This window comes from Zonotrichia leucophrys, chromosome 13 (assembly GCF_028769735.1).
Source record: "Zonotrichia leucophrys gambelii isolate GWCS_2022_RI chromosome 13, RI_Zleu_2.0, whole genome shotgun sequence".
NCBI lineage: Eukaryota > Metazoa > Chordata > Aves > Passeriformes > Passerellidae > Zonotrichia > Zonotrichia leucophrys.
Window position 1 is genome coordinate 13,471,406 of NC_088183.1, and position 22,451 is coordinate 13,493,856.

The 22,451-nt window shown below is 37.5% G+C and overlaps 1 protein-coding gene across 6 annotated transcripts in view; it reads left to right on the plus strand.

Moving 5' to 3' along the window:
- The window catches only part of TENM2 (teneurin transmembrane protein 2), a 675,237-nt gene that overhangs the window by 374,718 nt on the left and 278,068 nt on the right, over positions 1-22,451 (plus strand). For 5 of the 6 annotated variants that reach the window (XM_064724588.1, XM_064724589.1, XM_064724590.1 and 2 more), the window contains one exon: positions 9,060-9,143. The exons of the other annotated variant lie outside the window; for it this stretch is intronic. In XM_064724588.1, coding sequence (XP_064580658.1) covers positions 9,060-9,143 — 84 coding nt within the window. The remainder of the gene's footprint in view (positions 1-9,059; positions 9,144-22,451) is intronic. 6 annotated transcript variants of the gene reach the window in all.

Genomic DNA, 22,451 nt, shown 5'->3' on the forward strand with positions numbered 1-22,451 from the left:
GTAAGAATAGTCTTGTGAGCACACAGTGCTGTCATCACGCACATAGCTCTCTTTAAATTTGAAAAATAGAAAGCTGTAGGGAAACCTAGACTGTCCTAATATAATTATCAAGATCATCATTACTGAAATTGAGCCTTCATTTAAAGCTAGGCCCTGTGCTTGTTTGCTACACAAAATCTAATGTAATTTGATTCAGTGGTAGACAAGGGGCAAAACAAGCAAAAAGAAAATCAGCTATGGATTTCTGTCAACCTTTGGAGTCCATACATAAATTTTTAAGTTTTATGGTCCATTTTCATACTAAGAAAGAATTGGCAACAGTGGACCTGATTTCCCTGACTTTACATTTGTGGTCTGAGAACAATTAGTTTCTACTTACTGCAAATTAAGCTCATCATTTCCCAAAAAGAAAACCCTTTTAATGCATCTTCTCCATGATTGGAAGCACTCAGAGGGCTCTTTTGCTTAGGCGGGTTTTCTGCTTTATTTCAAGTCAATGTGATCTCCTTAACAGTCTATATAGAATGTTATATGTCATTCCACAAAACTCTGAAAATTAATTACATCCCTCCTGTATAAACCCTGGGATGGTTTTCTAAGTACTTCTGTGTATATTCAGTTGCAAGCAGAAGAAGGGGAGTCACTGCCAGGACTGCAGAGGGCTGTGCCAGTGAGCGGGCTGGAGTCATTACACTGCACTACCACTTGATGCATTTGTTGGTATTTGTTCTATTTTTCATTTGCATTTAAATTCCTGGGAAGGGAAGATAAGATAGAGGTAAACAAATGATGTTTATTTGCTCTTCAGTTGAGCTCCTACTAGACATGTGACTTAGAGAAAACATGGGGGAAAAATGCCACAGCATCTTCTGCAAAGCATCACACCTCCATTCATTCTCCAGCAGACTTCAAAAGACACTTCCCTCAGGTTTTAATGAAAACATAAATCAACAGGGAGTAACTAAAATTACACTTAAAGTTAACAGGAAACTAGGTCAGTCACCACATGACTCAGTATTTGTAGCTTGGATAAAACATTGCAGTGTTTTTCACATCATAAATATCCTTCTGGTAGAAGAGCAAGTATTGTCTGTGTTTATTTCCTATCCCCTTTGAGTCAGGGAGCGTAATGCTTTCTCTGTAACTGTGCACAGCATGAAGCTGTGATGTGTTTGGGTGTGTGTCCCTTGTCCAGGGCAGTTTTTCTGCTTTTTGTGCAGTCTGGGCACTGAGGGCTCCATTCCCTCAGGAACCAGATGAGTGTGTTTGCTGTCAGCCCATGGTGTGTGCAGAGGGGAGCAGCTGCCAGCACGTGTGAGGTAACATATGTTGTTACAGAAAAGAGCTGAATTTATCTGGGGTTTTTCTGAGCATTACAGACTCTTCCTGCACTATGTTGTTCTGTTCATGGGGCAAACTTAATTTTGGTGGTTTTTAGAATGAGCAGAAAATACTGAACAGAATAAACAGAGAAGTACTGGAGTGATTGATTTCTGTATGGCAGTATAGTGAAGACAAAGATGTTGAGAATTTCCTGAATAATCTCACAATGTAAATGGTAGGTGAAATGGATAAATATTGAGGAATTATGATGGGCTTTGAATTGTCTATTAAGATTCAGGGAAGTTATGTTAGTACAACAGTGGACAATCCTGTGAAAAGATATCCATGCAATATTACAATAATGCAAACAAACCTCTTCTTATAACAAAACTAGGAAGCAGTGGAAAGTATTTTCTGTTTTTTTCAAATAAATTGTTACTGCCACTGTAGGAAGGTGTGACAGGTCCATAAACATTGAAAAATATGTTGAATTCTCATTCTTTGCTTTAAAGCATTGTACAGTTGAACTGCAGAAGGTAATTGAGATGAGTTATCCAAAGTATGACATAGTTTCCTTGTGAAGTATAACTGGAATATTCTTTAGTGTAAAAACCACTGGTGACATAACTGGACATAACATAATTCTGCTGCGGTGAATGACATAAAAATGTGAAAAAGGAATGATTGCTCACTGCTTGTATGGAAACTATTCAGCATGGAATTAGCAAATGGCAGATCCAAAATGAGGAAAAATCCACCTCCTATACATTCAGGGCCTCTTGTCCCTGGACATTGTAAATAGTAACAATTTACACTGACTCAGAGCCAGACTTGAGGAACTGATGGAAGAAAAATCCAACTACAGCTGTTGAATAAAATTTTTAGGAAATTGGAGAGGCAAGCTCCTGGAGTTACAGAGGATATTCTCAAGCATTACTTTCATGTATTTATTCTAGTTTTATACCTTTCCCTGGGCTAGAGAAGTGATAGAATATCTTTGATATGATTCACTACACATTGTACTTACATTCTTTATCAAAGAGTCCTGAGAATAGTTTTGTTTCAAAGCTATAGGTGAGCTCATTATAGAGGCTGAACAGATATTTGTTAGAGTTTGAGATAGAAATCTTGTTCTTCACATCTTTTTCCCCAGCAAAAACCACAGTGAAGCAGTAAGCTTGTCTTCTTGAGAGTTGTGTGTCAGTTCTTAGTTCTTCAAAATTGTTTACAGGCGCAGATGACAAATAAGATCTTACCAAATAAATTACTTCAGAACTGTAATTTGATTTTTTTTTCACTAGTAGAACTTGCTGCAGAAAGACAAGAGAGATCAGAAAGTAAAAGTAGGTTTAAAGGTGGTTGAGGCTCATCAATTAATTAACTTGCCATAGCAGTTTAAAAACAAACAATAATTCTTAACAGTGAAGAACATAAATGAATAATGAGGAAGACAGATGCTGAAGTTATTACTTCAAGAGCTTTGTTTTGTTTTGTGAGGCACTGCTATTGCTAGAACACTGATCTCAATCACTTTCTTTGTGATTTTAGGAGCTTCCTTGGTTTTAAATGAGCAATGAGCTACAGTGTTAGAGGCAGACAGGGTGTTGTAGTGTCTGTGTAATATTCAGGTTGCTGTAAAAATGAAGAGTAGCTACCCTTAGTTTTTCCCTAACTCTATAAAAGAAATGGTCAGAAAACTTTTACTGGTTGATTTATTCTCTCTACACTTTCAAATTGAAAAATTAATGTCCTGAAATAAGAAGAAAAATTATTTTTATGGAATTACTTCTAGGATTTAAACTGATTTTAGTGTTCTTGACAAAAGTTCTTTAAGCAGTTTTGTGTGGTGCCAAAAGTGAGGAGAAAAAGCAGTGGGTGCCTTAATTAAAGTGTTGAGTGGTTTTAGTACAGTGCATGTGGTCTACTCTACATTTTAAATTTTGCACCTGACAGCTTCTGTTGGAAAATTTCATTTATGTGAATTCTGTCACCATATTTATGTAAGGATAACCAGCTTAGAGACTTAATTTTGTTTTTAACAGTAGAGTTGCTGGTCTTTCCAGGTGTTAAGTTTTTGATCTAAACACAGTCATTGGCACAGAGTAAAGAGTTATTTGTGAGAGTCTTGCATGGAAAAGGTATTAAAGAAAGAGAAGGCAACTACAGAGAACCTTCAATTTCTGCTTGAAGCTTTTCTTAGTTTTTAATAAATTATTCCCATCAGAGTTGTGACTTAGATCTCCATAATTATTAAATCATGACTGGTAACTGAGTCATTGGTCTGGATGGGGGTACTGAGCCATTCCTAACAGCATGAAGTAATCGTTGTTGAATTGACCTTTACTTCAAAAGGCAAAGTAAAACCAGAAGGAAAAAATGTTGGAAGTTTCAATTAGAGTTTTACTTTTTCTGTGAGTCAATGACCATGTTGAGTTAAGAGGCAGTTATGAATATTTTAGACATTAGGGCTTGGCTGTTCAGGGGAATCTGAGGAGATTTATCAAAATTACCAGATACACAGTGGCATGATCTTAATGTGATATTGTGAAATTGACTGACACTCCTATGTAGACATAATCATTTGGACTTAATAGGGCTGTATTTAATTCTTTTGGGAGATAAGACTAATAGAAATCATTTAATTTGACTTAACTGAACCTAAATTTCAAGTAGATTTATTTAATTTTGACTTCATAGTTATAACAGACTTCTACACAAAGCAGTAGACACATCTCTGCATTTTAAGTACTGATCTGAATTATGCATGTCTCTGTGATTCTTATGGTAGAAAGACATCCCAGTGTTTTAGTGCTCCATAGGAAATGAAAACAAAAAATTTAAGTATTTTTAATTTTAATTTCTGTGTTGTCTCTAGTGTGGCTAAATACTTGCTTTATTCTCTGTAAAAGGCATGGATAGTGCCCTTGGAAACCCAGCTCCTGGTTCAGTAGATCTGTTGCTGGTCATACTGGTAACATTTAGGAAGTTTTAAATTGCAATGCAAGTAGAAACTTCTGCCTCCCATTTTATGTCCTTACCTTTAGCATAGGGGAGAGAAAATGGTGTATTTGCTGTGGAGTTCATTGAACTAAAATACATTTTCAGATATCCTTGAACTGCACTGGAGCATTTTCCTTTGTAGTGTTTGTCAATTCTGCAGGAACGTTGAGTGGTGTGTTAACATATTATTTTGTGCAAGTATACTCTTAAATATGTCTTGTGGGTGTTTTGCATTGGAGAATAATTGTGCTTGAGAGCTGCCAGTACACTCTGAAGGTAGAGCTTTTTGAGCCTAATTGAGTTGTTGAATGTGCTTTGGAGGAGAGAAAACCGAACGCAACTTTCACAAAAGATCAAACAAAACATTGGATATAAAATGTGCAATGGAACATAATGGAGTAATACAGCAAAGAGTAATTCTGTCAAGACAATATGGGAAAAGAAAAATTGTGTGGCCTTTTTGTTGCAGAGCAGTTCTTATTCCAATACCTTTGTGCACGACTTTTGTATTATTGGGGTTTTTTTCTAACTGGAGGTGGTGTGAACAGAGGTTGAGTGCTGGGTGAGCACCATCTGCCCACCAGGCATGGTCTGAAGTATTGGGGTAGAGTGTGTTGGGGAAAAAATCCTCTTTTTTGAGGGCAGAGTAGAGTATTGACCTGGCTGGTACTGAGAGAGTCTTCTGTCAGTTGTTACAGGGTTTGTCCTGTTCCTCACTTATCATAATGATGGGCAATAATCATTGAGCAAATAGCGATGAAAATGCCCTGAGATGCCAGCAGAGGAGAAACTTCTGCTCACAGAAAGTGGTCAATAAACAGGAAATCAGAGATATTTAGGACAGGTCTCAGCCACACAGGTGTGACAGGAAAGGAGCAAGGGTTTTTGTGTAAATATAGGGAGGGAGGGAAAGCAGCTTGAGAAATTCAGGCTATTTATTTTTAAGGCTTATTTTCAAGGTTTCTGAAGTGCTACTTTATAAAAATAAACCAGCTTTTCATTGTATATTACTAGTAAAAATTGGGTTATGCCACTTTGATAAATAGAAGAGGAAAAATGAGAACAGAGTTTAGGAGGATGTTTCGGCTCTGGTCATATTTAATGTTCCACAGTCATTTTTTTAGATCAATGTTGACATAAGACTTAGGGGTGGAGGAAGCAACTCTTAGAAAAAGTAAGGAAAGTTCTTATATGTACAAAAAAAAACCCCAAACAACCTAACCATAAACAATGTGCTGTCATCTGACAGGGTGGAGCACATCTTACATGATTGGTTACCCAGCTTTTAGTGACGCCAATTGGAAAATGCTAAACAGCAAAATGCCAGAATACCTGTGAGCTGATCAGATTGGGAATTTGTAGTGCATTGCAGGAAGCATTTGTTTAAAGAGAATTTCAAAAGGAAACTGGGATGAGAGGAGAGCAGTGATGCTTGTTCCTGGATTGCTGATGCCTGTGGGTAGTTGCTAGGACAGCTCAAAAGAGGGATTAGAACTAAGAACAAGAGGATATTTGGATATTTTACAGCCTCTTTCCTGGGACAGAGATGTGTCCTGTGGGGCCAGGTGTGCTCTGCACTGGGATCCTGAGGGGCAGAACCTCTGGCTGCTGGTGTCCAGATGTGCTTCCCAATTGTGGTAGGGAATGGATTCCTCAGAGTGGCAGCTGCCCTGGGAGCCTGTTGGGCTGGGAGGGGATTTAGAGAAATATTTCCAATATGCAGAAGGCAAGGAGTTGGTCCAAACTCTGTATTCCTCATGGGAGGGCAGGTCAGGAATTGCAGTGGCTGTTTTCTCAGTTTTCAAAAGGTACTTCCAGGATTGATACTGGTATCAGAAATCACCTGTAAACTGGGGCTTGAGATAGCAAACTAAAAACTGCTGCTCACTCATCTTTGAAAGGCAAGGACAAAAAACAGGTTCCTTTCTCCCTGCCAGTTACTGTGGGAGGGGTTGTGTTTTGAGGGAATGTATAGGAGGAGCACAGGAAATCCACACAGGTTTTACATTTCCAGATATAACTGTGGTGTCTGATAGGGACTAAAATTAACTTAATGTTCTAAAGATTTACTTACAAAAGATTTTCTTTTCCTAATTTTTGTTAAGGCCAAAGATTGTAGGTCATATTCTTCTTTTTCCTGCTGATAATTGCAAAATCCATTACTGTCCCTTCAAGATGTTTTTTATAAAAGGCTGTACTAAATCTGAATAAAAGCCTAATAAGTAGATTAGTTAGAAGAATAGTCCTCCTGAGGATGGTTGATACCAAATGTAGCTGCCTGAGATAACCCTAAATGCAATTAGATTTAACTCCCTGTGAGTGTCAAAGGAAGGTAATACCCATGGAGAGTTCCCTTCAGATGACACTATTTTAAAGTGTCTTAACATTGAAATATTCTTTCCTTTGGGCATTGGTGACAATTTGTTTGTTTGTTTTTTTTTTAATTTCTGGAGAAACGGTGCTTGCCAATTTGGGCTTTAGCCGTTATTTTTAGGCGCTTCCCAAAAAAGAGGGATGGTTCAGCTTCCTTGGGTGAGCAGTTTGTTGTCCTCATCTGTGTCCTTTATAAGGATAAAATATCCCAACGTGGCCACAAGCAGGTGAAAGAGAAAATAGCAGATTCAGGAGCATACACAAGCTTAAAGGGTAATGTGATAAAATGCCAATAGATGAATTGCTGATGGATTCATTCTGGTTTTCTTCATAAAGGAGAAATGAAAGCTAAAGCTTGTATTAAAACAGAAATAGAGACATGAAAGATTTTGCAACTTTTCATATTATGGGAGGGATATAACAGAAATAGTATAATTGCAAACTACTAAAATGGTTTAATTTAGCTGTAAGTACTGCAGAAGAATTGCACTGTATTTAAGAATTTGGTTCCATTTTCACATAGAAAAGAAAAGGAAAAAAGCTTAGCAAAACATTTCCATTACTTCCTCTTTGATATATTCCTGCATATGCATGTGTTTAGTTATATTTTTTTCTCTCTTTTTTAAAATATGAAAATAATATCAACTTTTAGTATTTTGTTTTGGGGAAAATTGCTGGTAATACCAAAACAAGAAATTTGCAATAATTTTTTATTTATTAGCTTTTTTACATTGATATCCACAGTGCTCTGCCCTTCTCATTTCTTTGCTTGACTTTGTTGTTCTTTGAATGATCTTTCTTGATAAGTGTTCCTGAAAATCTTTTTTTTTTCCCCTTTCTTGTTTTTAAATCAGAACTCTGTACCGTAAAAGTAAAGCTGAACTAATTAGATGTGAGGCAAAGTACCCAAAAATGTCTTATAATTATACCTTTAGAAAAATTGAACTTCATGTGTGGCAGGGAGACATTGAGCCAGTTTAGTAAATTCTGCCTGGTTTTTACTGTTTGTAACTTGTCACTTGAAATTCCTTTCCCCCCAAAGCCAGAGAAGAAAGACTCAGAATCTGTCATTCTTTCACATTATTGCACTTGAAGCAAAGCCTTTTTGCTCCTAACAAATGGCTAATTTGTTGTCTAGTGTGCAAAGTGATTTGTTTTCTATTGTTTTGGTCAGCTCTTTTTTATTTGTGTCAATGTGTTGCCTTTTTTTCTTTGTGTATAATAAATTGCTGTGTTTACAGAACACATTTTCACTGTTGATTTGTTTAGGTGTTGGGTGAAAGGTTAAATTATTATCTTATAAATATTATGAAGGATTTGAACATGAGATGCACCAAGTAAAATTATTTTCCAGTGGAAAACAAGAATTAGAGTGACCATACATTAATTATTGGTCTTCTTGTCTTGCTGGTTTTTACAAGGAAAATAATGTAAATAAATAAAAATAGGTTTTATATTTCCTGTTTGCTACATCTGAAAATTTTCCTAATGTTATTATGAAATTCAATAATACTTCTCAATTGATTTCAAGCTTTTCAAATGTAAGAGGACTCCTTGATTATGTCATGTTTTCAAAATCCAGGATTATTTTAGTTCATTTTTTTAGTCTAAGAGAGAGTAAATTCAAAAGTAAAGGGGGTTTTTTGTATGTAAGCATTAAAATCTGTTTTCCTAAAGATGGAGAGTTTTTATAAGACAGAAAAGAAAAAATAATCTCCTTGCAACAGTAGAGTTTCACTGGTTCCTGTCTAGTTGAGATGCAGCAGAATGAGCTTGATTATGTTGAGAGTCAATGTAAAAGTAATAATGCTGCTGCAATAAACTTGAAGGAAATTATTATTATGGCTGTAAGTGTCCATTTTCCAAATTTATCTAAGGAGTCTGTTTTTAGGGAACAAAAATTATCTTTTAAAAGGATGTAATGGTATGTATTTGACTATAGGAGTAATGGATAGTACGCTGAAAATAAGTCAGTGTGAACTTAAGCACCTCCTGTAAAGCCTGTATGCAAACTCTGCTGGCCTTTTGGTAAAGTTCTACCCAAAGAGAGATTTTAGAGTGTTTTTTATGCACTCAGGCCTTTTTGTGGTTAATGATGCTGAGAGTGGGTATATGGACTGCCTGCAAAGCAAGGTTGCACCAAACTACTGCTACTCAATCTGCCTTTTTATGTCATTGATAACAAGATAAAAGAATTCTTAATCTCTAGATAATGAAAAACAATGTATTTTACTAACTATTGAGGAATGCTTTGGGTGGGAGGAGGTGAAGCATTCTATTGGCTGTGTTGTACCAAAGATGAATGGAATGGAAGAAAAGGAGAAGAGCCATCTCTAAAATGTTATTTGTTTTATTTCATTTAGATTTTCACACACACCTTTCTGAGAAATTGAAAGACAGACAGACAAGCTGGCAGCAGCTGGCTGAGACAAAGAACTCTCTAATACGTAAGGTTTTTATTTTGCTTAAACTGTATTCCTTGTCAACTTAGAACCTAGTTTAGAACTTGTGTGTTGTGCAATGCTTAATCTTGTTCTATGTTCTGTTTGTTATGTGTTGTGGGATTTTGGTTGGTTGCTTATTTCTTACTGGGAATTTATATTCTGTTGAATAAACCTGATCTCTACTACTCATTTCTATCTCATTGTTCAGTATGACCTTCCTGGTTGGGTTGAACTAATTTAGGGGTTTTTCAGTGGGACACTGGGCTGGGTGGTGAAGGAGCTCTTTTCCCTGAGCTGATTGTGCTTTGTTATGTGGGGCTCATCCCATGAGAGGAGGAGAGCTGAGGCATGGAAGAGATGCCAGCTCTGGGTAGCCACAGGCATAATTTTAAACAAAATGGTACCTGCACCTGTATTTTCACCAAGGCAATTGCTTATGTTGTATTCCATTGGTAAAGGTTTGCATGGGACACAAGTTTCTGCAGAGATTCTTCAATCAGACTTTTGAGTGAAAGATTTAGTGATGACTCTGCATCTTCAGTCTTGATTTGAATTCTTTTGATCTGAATAGGAGATTCAGAGAGCCACACTTGATGTGCCCCTGAAGTTTTGTATCTTAGAGGCTGTGCAAGTCAGGGACTTGTGTTGGTTTCTGTGGGTTTGTAGGAATTGTGCATTGCCAGCCAGGGGTTTTTGAAGTACCACTGTTCCCCACACACACTCAGACTTTTGCTTCCCTGAGAGCAAAACTCCTTTGGGAGGAAGAGGATGTTGGGGGAAAAAAAATCTGCAATGCACTTTTTTAGAAAAAGGAAAAGTTGCCAGACTGTAGTAATATAAATCAAAAGACATCTCAAAGAATTTTAGTTCAAAGAGAATGATTCGGTGACATCTTCGGAATCTTGATATTTCTGTAATTCAAGAATTATTTTCATTAACTGGATATGTACACTTATGCTAACTATAGTATCAGCTGTTTTTGATAAAGCCCTTTTTCCTTGACTTGGCAAACTTTACCTTGTGTTTGATTGCCTAAAGAGATGAAAGATGGATTTTGTTATTTCATTCCTTTCTTCCACTGCACCTCTGACCTAGTACATACATGAAAGATGCCTTTCTGTTTGGACTTTTTTTTTTTTTAAGCATTTAAGTAAATGCTTTGCAAGATGAGGGCCCTAACCAGGATTAATACTCTGCTTGCTTAATATTCAAATGAGACATAAACCAAGGTTTTCTCATTACCCTCATTTTCTGATGTACTTCTTTCTATAATTGCCTGATTTTTGGTAAAAACTAGTGAATGGCATTTTTCTTTGAATCTCAGTCAGTGTCTGGATAAATAGTGGAATGGTTTCTTAAATTCTGGAAAGAACTGAGCATCTGTGACCATTTCCTAGTCAGTGCAGCCCATGGGTGTTCAGTGTGTTTTCAGACAGCAGATAAGAACTGTTTGTTGTGTTTCCATGCTTCTTAGAAGAGTGGGAGCCAGAGCTTTTGGTAGAGTAATTAAATTCCATAGTGCTGATGTACAATGCTAAAAACTGCCCAAGGTGTTGTGTGTATGGTTGGTAGTAAAGATGAAATTAGTAAAGAACAGAAGTAATCCTGTATACATCTCTGCATTTCTAAAGCATTCGTGATTATTGGTGTTGCAGGAGGATTTTGGCACAGGTGAAATGAGTGGGTTATGCTATTTATGCTCTACTCTATCTCAAAGAAAATGCTTGAATGCATTTTCCAGGATCACAGACAGGTTTTGCCTAACAAATTGCATCCAACTGAACAATGTCTTTCCTCATTTGAAGCTTTGAGGCTTTTATAGAAACAAAATACTGTTTCTCTTTTGGTTTACTTCTTTTTCCTTGCAACCTGATACTCTTCCCAATTCAAATATATTTGATTGATAGATTGCTTTTAATTTTTGGTACTGTGTTTGTTCAGGGCTCTAGAAATTTAGAAGAATGTGAAAATGTATTAATACCTGTATCACAACTCAAAAATACTTGATAGACTTAATGCTTGTTACTGGCTTGATTAAGCATGCATTTAAGAAAATAATTGAACTGAGACAAGCAACAAGAAAGCAGTACCTTTTATGAATTTTGAGTCTCGTTCCTTGGACATGCTAAATCTGATTGCGTAGTGAAATTATTTGTAGAATGCTCTAAATGTGGTGAGAAAGGTGCAGTGAGTTTGCTGACCCAGATGTGCTGCCTGGTGCTATCAGCCAAATCTTTGATGTTAATAATTCCAGGGACTTGACCAAAAGCAAGCTTTATCTGTGCTGCTTTCAAACAGTGCCACAGGATTTTCTACATCAATCTGGATGCTGCCAAAACCAGACAGATGGCACTAACCTTGGTTTAAAGCCTCAGCTGGCTGAGAATGCATCCAAATAGTGTTGCAAAGCTTTCAGTGTTGTGTCAACAGCAGAGGACTTTTTGTGTCACCATAAGAAGAGCCCTCAGACTTTGCATTTCAAAGGAACCCAGTGCTCATGTGTGCTCATCTAGAGCAGGGATTGCTTTGCAGTGCTCTAATGAAATGATGGGTTTCTTGATCTGCTCTGCCTTTGCTTTGCCAAGGTCAGAGATGCTGCTGGTGCAGCCACAGAAAAGGAGATGAAGTGCTGAGCATGGGAGTTGGAATGGTCAGCGGCTCAGAAATGCAGGCAGGAGGGTTGTTGTCAGATGTGTGGTCTGGCTCTGGAAGGAAAGAGAATAAAATTGTCTTACAGAAAAAACACCTCCCCTCACTAGTATTTGGAGTAATCCTAAATCTCACCATTTCTGAGTGCTCCTTTTCTAGAAGAAGAATTTTTAGTAGATTTAAAAAACTGCAACAAACAACCCACCCCAACCACCCCCAAAATCTCATATCTATGTCAAAATAAGAATTTAGGCTTAAAAACAAACAAAATAACCAGACCAGCCCTGGCTTATTTTCAGAGCTGTAGAATAATGTAACAAAATTTCAGCTATTTATCAGAATGATTTATGTTTTTTAAGCATTCCAGAAGTATGATGTTGTGTGTATGTATGTATATGCATTCATATGTATTTATATTTATTTATATAAAGAAATGTAGAAGGGTGCTGCTTGGGGTATGATGTGAATAGGACCCTGAAAGGCCTCATTAAGTGACAAAGGCAAAAGGGTCAGCTCCTGGTCTAGGGTGTACAACCAGCCTGAACTTGAAGGCTTGGCAGTGAAGGGGAAAGGACTGAGTCAGTCAAACATATTGCAGTGCACTAACAGGGGATTTTTAGGTTCAAATTCTAGTAGGTATTCTTTCAAAACAACACAAGCAAGACCTGGGTTTATCATGGGATTTTAGCAGTGATTTGTTAAAATTGCCAAATCTGGGTTGTGGGTTGTGCAATTACTCTTCATGGAACTGTTTTGTTAAGAAACTGTCAGCTAGAGAATGCAAACCACAGAGGCAAAAGTGTGTGATAAAATAAAATAGCAAGAATATAGAGAGTCCTGAGAGAGAAGTAAAACTCTTGCTGAAGAAAGAGTCCTAGAAGAAAACAAGCAGACAATTCTAACAGGTGCCTCTTCTAGGAGCCATGTTACAGAATTTGAACAGCACCAGTATTGGAAATAAAGGATTTGAAATTTGCTTAAGAAACAAAAGAGGCTGTGTGATGAAGGGCTGAGCTGCTGGCAAAGCTCTCAATCACCTCAGATTTACACAAATTGATCTCCTGTGTAATGCACCATGTCCTAAAAACTAGAAGCTACAAACAGAATACATTTTATTTTTAAGGAGTTCTGTGACAGCTTATAAAAAGCAGCTCTTTCACTTTTTGCATGAAGTTTCTACCTCAAAGATACTGATGAAATAGGTGACAATTTTTAACAGGAGCTGTGACAAAATAAACACCATCTGCTAATGTTGGCTTATTCCATAGTCTTCTCATGCTGGGTGATTTTATTTCACCTTTTTTCAGAAATAGTTAATGACACATCTGCTGTGTGGTGGAGGTGCATTTTTGGTGATTAAATGTGGACACAGGATCCGAGAAAACAGTAACAAAACTTTTTGAGAAAACTGAAGAAAATATTAGTGCCATAAGGAGCCAACAAACTGTGTTGATAGCTTTTATTTTTTTTTATTTTGACCTTGTTTACTGTTGGATCAAAAATTTCAAATTATATTTGTTCTTTCAAAATTCATATTTATGATGGAAGACTTCTCATTTGGCCTTTATTTTACCAAAACAAAAACCTTGCCAGTAGGATATTCGTAGTTCTCCAAGCAAGCCTGGTTTTGTAGGACATCTGTGAGTCTGGGGGTGTGGGGTCAGAGCAGGTTTGGGTGTCCTGGGGGATCAGGGTTGGATTTGTTTACATAAAAGAACATATTTAAGGGAGCATAATGTACTGTGGGACATGGAGAGCAAAATAATGGGGTTAGCTCAAGGTTCAGTTGAGTTTTGGACAATACAAAATTGTGTGTACATGCAGAGTTGTTTGCTTGCATAGAGTGTGTCTGTGTCCTGTAGAGCTCCATGAATCCATCTTGCTCCCAAGCACCACAAGTGTCATTGTCTGAGTCCCTGACAAAGTTGTAATTCCTGATGTTTTCTGTCGGGCTTTGCTTTCTTCCCTTTGGCAGAGCTCGGTGGTCCTGTGGTTTGAAAATCCCCCTCGAGTGTCCCTGAAGAGCAATCTCTTCCCATCACCCCAGGATGTCCCAGTTTTCCCTCCTCAGTCAGCAAGGAGAATTCTTTGTGATGGGAATTCCGATTTAGCGCTTTGCTGCAGAGGCATTAGCATAATGATCCGCAAAATTCCGAGCAATTAGGCTGTTAAACCTGTGTTTACCCTGCCAAATCGTACGTCCCGATGCTGTTATCAGTGTGAGGAGATTTTAATAAATCCAAATAACTAAATGTCTGCATCTCCATGTGGATGGCTGGGTATTTAATTTTAATTATTAATATTTAATTTTAAGATTGAGATAGAAATTAAAACCATGGAAACCCTAAGAGGAAAAAAAAAAAGAAAAACAAACCACATTTGGTCATGTTATTCTCTGGTAGGTGAAAAACCAGGATGGAGACATGAATTCTGATTCTGTCTAAAAGTTTCAAGTGAAAACAAATTCATTGTCTTTCCTTCCTGGGCCACCGGGGTCTGTTGAATGGTATGAAATCCTTGTCCTCATTTTATATCTTCATAAAACCACAAAAACTGAGTTATGTAAGTAAAGCTCTATACAGTCCAAGAAGAAAATTACATCTGGGGAAAAAAAGCCAGCAAGCTATAAATATTTTTTTAAAGGAATTGCTTGGGGTTTTGTTTGTTTTGTTAAGCCTTGCTTTAGCTCCTGATGAACACTGGCTAAGAAAATATTGATAGAAATATTTGTAAGGGTAAACATCTGTACCTGTAGGTATTGTTATGCTGTTGTTCAGACTTCATTAAATTTATTATTTTGATAATGAATGCATAGAAGTGCTGTGAGTAATATGTCATTAATGTTAATTGTTCTGATAAAAGAAAAAAAGAGCAATCTGACTCTTGATTTTTTTGTCTTTACAGACTGCATAGTAATTAAAAATTGGAATGAGAATTCATGCAATTTGCTCAAGTACATTGAATAGTGAATATTTGAAGTCATCCCATGTTCCTTAGCAGTGATGAACAGATTTACATCCGTTAAATACTTCTATTACAAACCTTTTGGCCTGACCTCATCTGTGTAAACATTTCATTTATGAATTATCAAACCTCTTTGAAAGACAGCCTTATGTACGTGTATTATCATTTATGGTAATCAGAAACATTTTTCAAGCTGCTGTTCCTGAAGTAAGGGTGAAAAATCCCTTGCTTATTCATACCCATATGTATGCTGTGAAACTTGAATAAGGAGGGAGATAACAAGGACTGACTTAAAATATAAATTATATGTATATTTTTTACACTCATGCCATATTTCCATAGTTTAGGTTTACTTCAATCCAGTGTTAAAGGTAAAAGTGTGGCAGGTCAGAACAGAGATTTTTTTCATCAATATCCATAGCTTGCTTTTATAAAAATTCTTTTGTTTAGATTAGGGACTGGAAGTGAAGGTGCTTTACTCCAATCTGGGTTTGCATCTGTGGCAAAACTTTTATAGCCTCTAACAGATTACATGATATATTACAGGGTATTTAAAATATGGAGAAGCAATGAGGAAATGATGGCTGCACATGGTTTTGGACTATGTGACTTGAAAACCCTTCTGCTTATTAAAGAATTTTGCTTTAACCATGCAAAACTGCACTCACAAGTTGTCAGTGGAAGGCCAAGCATTTTGATAGAAATGTAGTGGGTGGTCTGATTGGATCTGAAGATTGAAATCTGTTTAGGACAATAAGCAGAGGTGAAAAGCTGACTCACATAGGCCATGTCTTGACATCCATTTCCTTGTTGGGATAAGTGAGCTCAGTATTTGCAACCAAATTCAAAGCATTCCTCCTGTTGTTAAGCCTTACAGACACAGCTGATAAAAGTTTTTCATGCTTCCTCAAAACTTATGTCCCTAAACAGCATCATTAGGAGTTAGTATTTGATCCTGTATAATTTTTTAGATTTTGTGTGATGGTTCAGCAGCATGAATGTGCTTCAGAGAGAGTTTTCTCTAGTGCTTATGCTCAGTATCTGCCCATGCTTGATTTTACTTATTTAGAATAGAAGCTTTCTCAGTTCAAGTCTGGCACAGGGAAATACTGTGCCTCAAATCCCACATGGCCTGAACTACCTGGTCCCAATTAATGAAATATTGAATGTGGTGTTAATGCCAGGAGGGCCCTGAAAGGACTTAATGAAAATTACTGATATAATCCTTTTCTAAAGTAAAACATGATTTTGATATGATTAAATAGCAGGTGGAAGTGGGAAATTGAGTGCATTTTGGAAAAGTAAATGAGCTTCAATGAGGACAAAAAAGAATCAGGTGTATTGTTTCTCATTACAAACCAGAAATCTTCATTTCTTACCTATCCAGCCTGCAAAATCTTCAGCCTTCAAGCACTGTAGAGTATTCATTTTTAGGGCAGAACTCTTCTACTGCCTTCCCTTCTTTTTCCATTTGAAGGAGTTTTGGTAATTCTTCGGATTAGTTGGAGACGTTTCCTCTGTCTGGGTTCTGAATTTCACTTTGTGTATCCTGTGACAAGATCACCATTTAGGTGAACATCTCTTGGTTCTTTTCTCAGCAGTAAAAACAGCTTGTGCACCCTCCCTGGCAGCTTCTTACACAGCACAGGCTGAACAGCCACGAGCTGGGATTGAGCAAGGGCCTGCTTTAGTCTCTGGAATTGACATTTTCAGAGTAATAAAAGGCATCTCTTCGTTTAGTCACCATCACTCCTCATTGTCACAGAAAGCTTTATCAAAATAACGGCACTGCACTTGTGGCAGTAAGGATTGAATTCTTTGCTTTTGGATCTGACTCAGAACTGGCTTCACTCTGGATTGATTTCTGAACATTGTCTGATTTAAATTTTGTAAAGAGCACGTGAGCTCATGTCTTACAGGCTGATATCAGCATATTTGCAGCTTAAAGTTAGGGTTTGTATCAACAATCTCTTGAATACAGGAGGAAATTGAGACTAAACCAGGATATCAAGGCCATAAGTGCCCTGGTTGTGCAGTTCTGCTACATGTAATAAAGGCTCTAAGATGCAAATTCTGCAGAGGAAGAATTGAGATAAAAATGTTTTGGGTAGATTTAGGAATAAGATGGATAAGGATAAATTTAGATAAAGAAGATAGATAAAACTGGTGTGTTTTGTATCAACTTCTGCATTTTCTGAGTCACTTGTGTGATGTGCGTTATTGGCATTCCATTGCAGGTGACTCAGATGGCCAAGTGTGGTGTCAGGAAGCAATGTCATGTCAGGCAATGTCACTTCCCAGAGTGGTTAATATGGTGCTGCTGCTTGGGTAATGAAGCAGTAATAATGTGAAAAGCACTGCAGATGTTAACAGTTACAAAAAATGTAAATTCTATTTGCTTTCCTTTACTGTGCTGATTTCAGATCTGTCCTTCCTAATCCGTGGTGATAGAAGAAATGAAATTGTCTCAAAGTTAAATGTGAAGTAAGGAGAAAGGAGAGAAATACCTTTTAGGTGTGGGTACACAAATACATAAATACTTATGGAGGTCTGTGTGGACAATATTTGAAATCACTAAAATCCAAGCACCTGAGCTGCTTCGTATGAATCAAGAAATGTTGCATAAAAACAGCTGCTGCTGTTATACAATCTTCCTAGCTCTGTTTTCCACATCAAATTAATACAGAAAAATGTGGTTTTGTATTCTGAATATGTGCATGTAGTTGAATTCCTTGTTCAGCTTTTAATTAATTTAAATGAAGTTCTAAATTGGGTTCCCTGTCTAGGTTTCTGCTTATGACCATTGTTTTACATGACAATCAAATTAGCATTTAGAAATTCCTTTTCCTTCATTGTTCTCAATATAGAAATACCTGCTTTAATTATTCTTTAGTTCTTGCTTTTCTAACCTGAACCTGGTGTTGAGCTGTGCTGTGAGAGCCTGTGCACAGAGAAACCCTCCTTGCCTTATGTGCTTAGAGCAGGGAAACACAGGCACAACTCTTGAAGTGGTTCCACTTAATAGCCACAGAGGAACACTTATTTTAGTTGGGGAGCAATGTGTAACAGAACTTCAGTTTTGTTTTTCAGATATATATGATATAAGTTCTATTCTTGTTTAATTTCTAAGAGAAAAATGTAAAGAATCTAACTTTCTGAATTCCCAGAAAGATCTAAACTTTTGAACCTGATCTCTGTCAGCTTTTCTCTTTCCTCCATAGTAACTGCATGTCTCCTTTTCCTCTGTATCTTGTATGTGGCAATTATTACTGTCACAGACATATGGTAATTAAGCTGAATTTCATATTGAGGGATGTGGGCTAAAAATAAATAAACAATCTGATTTCATCATTTGCATCTTGATAAGCTCCAGCTATCAGAAGTCGAGGTTATTTTTTTCTATTTCACCTTGCATTTTCTGGCTCCCCAGTGCCATCTCCTAGCTGGGTGCTGTGTGGCAGAGCTCAGCTGCTGCTCCTGTGCAGGCACAGGTTTGTGAGTGTCAGCAAACCCTGGCTCTGGTTCAGTGAGTGGGTAATTCTCAGTCATTAATTTGTTGAAGCAGTGTTTGAACCTATCAGCTTAAACGTAAATCACTTCTCAGGCGTGAGGCACCAGAAGGTGCAATTAAAGAGGCAGTAAAATTAGATTGGGTTTAAACTGTTGCTTTTTCATAACTGTAGGATGCAAACACAAAGTTTTTCTTCCATTATGGGGAAAGGTTGCATGTCCAGAAGTACACTGAAGTGTTTTATGCTGAGTGTGCCTCCTAAAGAAAGCAAGGTAGTTGAGAATGATGGTTTTTTTCAATTTTTTATCATTTCTGATGTGTCCTTTCAGTTCATTGATGATTATTATGAAAATGTAGAGTTCAAATAAGTTAGTCTCTTTAATAGGTGCTTTGTTGAAGGCTGGATAGGAATAAACTCTGTGGCACTTCTTTGCTAGCTGAAAACCAGCATCAGTGTGTGCTGCAGGCACTCTGACATGAAAAACAAATTCCATTAAAGAGGCAAGCCCTGGTTTTAGTGAATTTGTGTTGTTCAATATGAGATGTGCATGTCCTTTATGAATTGTTTATGCCCACCTCACCAAATCTGCTGCCTTTGCAGTGCCCTCATTGCTCAGCATGGCTCACCTGATCCAAGGCTGGTGTAGGGTGAGGAGGTGTTGAGTGTTCCCAAATCCCATGGAAGGGCAGGCAAAGGGCCCTGATCTGCTCTGCAGAACAAGTCCCGCTCTGCTGAGCGACCATGGCCAGCCACAGTGTGTAGGTAATCTGTGATAAACACACACAAGATATAAACTGTGTGCTAAATGTACTCCAGCAGCTGTTTCATGTAATTTCTTCTTCAATAAACTGAAGTTTTTAAGAAGGAGTGCAGCACGCACTTTGTATTGAATTTCAATCAGCTAGTTAAGGCACTCAACAATTAATACTCTAGAGCTGAAAATGAATCAAAACTGAACAGAACTGTGTTGAAAGAACCCAGTTTATATATGAATGGGAAGAATACTGAGGTGCTAGAATTTTTTGGTGGTTTGTTTTTGTTTGATTTGGGTTTTTTTCTTGTTGTGTTTTGTGTTTTTTTTCCCCTGGAAATATCATATATATGGTTCCTTTAGTTTAGTGCACAAAGCCAAGCATATAAATCATTCTCTTGGCTGCTTTTAAGGACAGCATTGGCCCTTCCTGGATAGTGCTGCCTAAAGTAGCTCTACCTACACTGGTATTTGTGTGCTCCAGAGCCCTGGAAGCACAGGATATTGATCCTTGTGAGTCTTAACTACCTGCCAGATCTTAAGTTAATCCAAGGTGCTTTATTCCTGCAGCTAGGTCAGGATGGGGTTTTTCTTGGCAGAATTTTTTGTGGGTTTTGGGGTTTTGTTATTGTTTTTTTTTTATTTTCTATCTCGTACTGAGGTGTTCATAGACTCAGTTACATTGCTGACTGTGTACTACACTTTGAGCCTTCAAATAGCCTCAGCAGATTTTTTTTCCTTCAATGTTGCTATTCAAACTATTCCTATGAAGTTGCTTGAGCAGGCTTTTGACAGTTTAATATGTTTTGTAGAACTGGAACTTTAATTATAATTCTTCCCAATTTGTCTGTACTTAAACATCTGTAGTCCTGTAGCTCTGTGAGGTTGTTCAATCTTACTTTAATTTTCATCCTGATGTATTATAAATTTTACCTGGCAAGTAGTAATAGGAGGGAGTATTTCAGGCACAGTGCACCTGCTGCTCTGTGTTGGTGTAAGCAGCACATATTTCAGTCAAGTCATGTGACAAATTACTATTGCTTCATTTCTTTCTTTCTAAAGGAAAAAAAAACCTGACCTCAAAGAAATGTCAATATTAGAATTTACAATTCCTTGTAAATGCAGTAGTTCATTTTGAAAAAATGCAAGATTTGCATTTAGATACCAATAGAAAATTGAAGACAATATTAGTTAATGTGCAAGAGTTGCTGAAAACATAATAAATGGAGAAGGCAAATCCTTATTTCTAACTCACACTTTTCAAAGATATTTTATTATGTGAAAATGGCAACTATTGCTTTTATATATGCTCATATTAATATATGCTCACACTTCTCTTCCTTCCCCTCCGTGTCACACACAGATAGGGAGAGGATTGCTGGCAGATTTCCTGTTAATGATAAGTGGTGACACTTCCTTTATGTTCATTAAAGGCTTTCTTCTGATGGAGATAAATAGATAAATGACATGCTTGGGGTTACCAGGAAGATGTGATTTCATCACTCAGTAAACAAGCTTTGAAACAGTGTTCCTGATTTACAAGTAAGTTATGATCACACCAGCTCTGACAGAGAGAAACGTTTATCCCAATGCCTGAAGCTCTGATGCTGGAGTCACTTGAACATTGTGCCTTGCTGTCAGCTATTTCAGATGGATTTTGGTAAATAAAAAACATCTAAGTTCTAGAAATAACCTCCATTATTCACATAACGGCACGTTGCATAATTTGTCTGAACATAGATACATAACGTGCATAGGGTAGAATGCTGATTGTTGCTGAAGTCTGAATGTGGGCCCCATGTGCTTGTGCCAGCAAAATTTACACCTCTTATGTCATCAGTAGCAAAGGTGGGGGCTCTCAGCTCATCTTTCTTTCTGCTCCTATTTGAGGCACCAAAAATAGATATCTGAGGTTGCAAAATGTGGTGTTCAGGAATGAGCTGAGTGAGGAGTTAACCTTATGTAACTTCAAGATTGGCTTTTGGGGTCAGAGCATTCTATTGGATGACCTCAAGGGGTCCATTTCAACTTAATTGTTCTACAAGTCTGTATTAATGATCTCCCTGTGACTTGGAAGGGAGATAATTAATTTGTGTGAGACCTGTAATTTGTTTCCTGAAATCCTAATAATCTTGACCTGAGTATAGGCCCTTCTGTTACTGAGTTTTTTGATACCATTTTTGGAACTTCTCATCTGTTCAGAGCCCAGATCATTGCTTGGTCCATTGTAAGTGCTTCAGGTTATTCCAGCAGTGTGAGTAGCAAAGAGGGACAGACCCACCATTCTGAAACAAACCCCAAATTCAGAGTATTTCCTAGCACGTATATTTATAATACCATCAAAAAATCTCATGTGATCACTAAGTGCTGTGCTGCACATGAGATAGCAGTACTGCAACTTCTGTGTTGGTCAGGCATTAAACTGTATGAGGATGCCAGATGATAAACTGCTGTTTTTTCCCAGATGCGCAGGCTTTAAAGGCAGCACTGTTGCTATTTGTAACAAAAGATTCACTGCCTCAGAATGTGATGTCGGTTCCATACATAAACAGGATTAAAAATACTAAAATCCCTCTGTAAGTAAGTAATTAACGAGCTGTAAGTGTTCCTGTCCCTCCCACGTTGTGGTGGGGAGAAGCAGCTGATGTTTGTGTGGTGGCACATCTTCAGGACGCGTGCAAGGTGCCAGGGAAGGTGGGCAGTGATAATTGCTGTACAGACTGGCAGCCTGCCAGCACCCCAGCAACATTTCAGCCTCAGAATGTTTGATGTGAATTTGCAATGGAGAGTTGGGTGCTGTGCTGCATTTCACAAGGCACTAACACACTGTTTCCTTCATTCCCTTCATGTTCTGTGCCAGAGATGTTACTTGACATACCTGATGTAAGGGGGTTGTGGCAAAGACTGTTAATTTTTTGCTATTTCTCTGACAAAAACAAGCTGGTGAATTCTCCTGTTGGTGTCCCAACATGGATGGCCATGTGTACTTTTGGGATGTATTACTGAAAAGATAAGTAGGTCTGTGGGAAATCAAGCCAAAATGTTTTGCCAATGTTCTTTTCCCTTGCATTGGGAGGGTTTTCCTAGCTTTCAGGATTTGGTGTTGCTCTTCAGGACATATTTTATGGTTTCATTGTTATTCATAGCAGTTTCTTTCCATTGAAATGAGTAGCTATGGTTACTGGATGGCTACTGCAGCCCCATGCAGGGAGGCTGTGAGAGGGGTTAATTGTTGTTTGATTTATGTTTTCAAACTGTAGTAAAAATTCTCCAGCTTCTAGTCTGAGCTCTTATTTGTTGAGAAAATAAAATGTGATCACATAAGTTCCATAAGGCTGCCTGAAACAAGGGGATTTGGTAAAAGGTGATGTTTTAATAATTGTGTTAAGCCCGTTGTGAAGAAACATGTATTCTCTTTCTATATTTCATCCCACT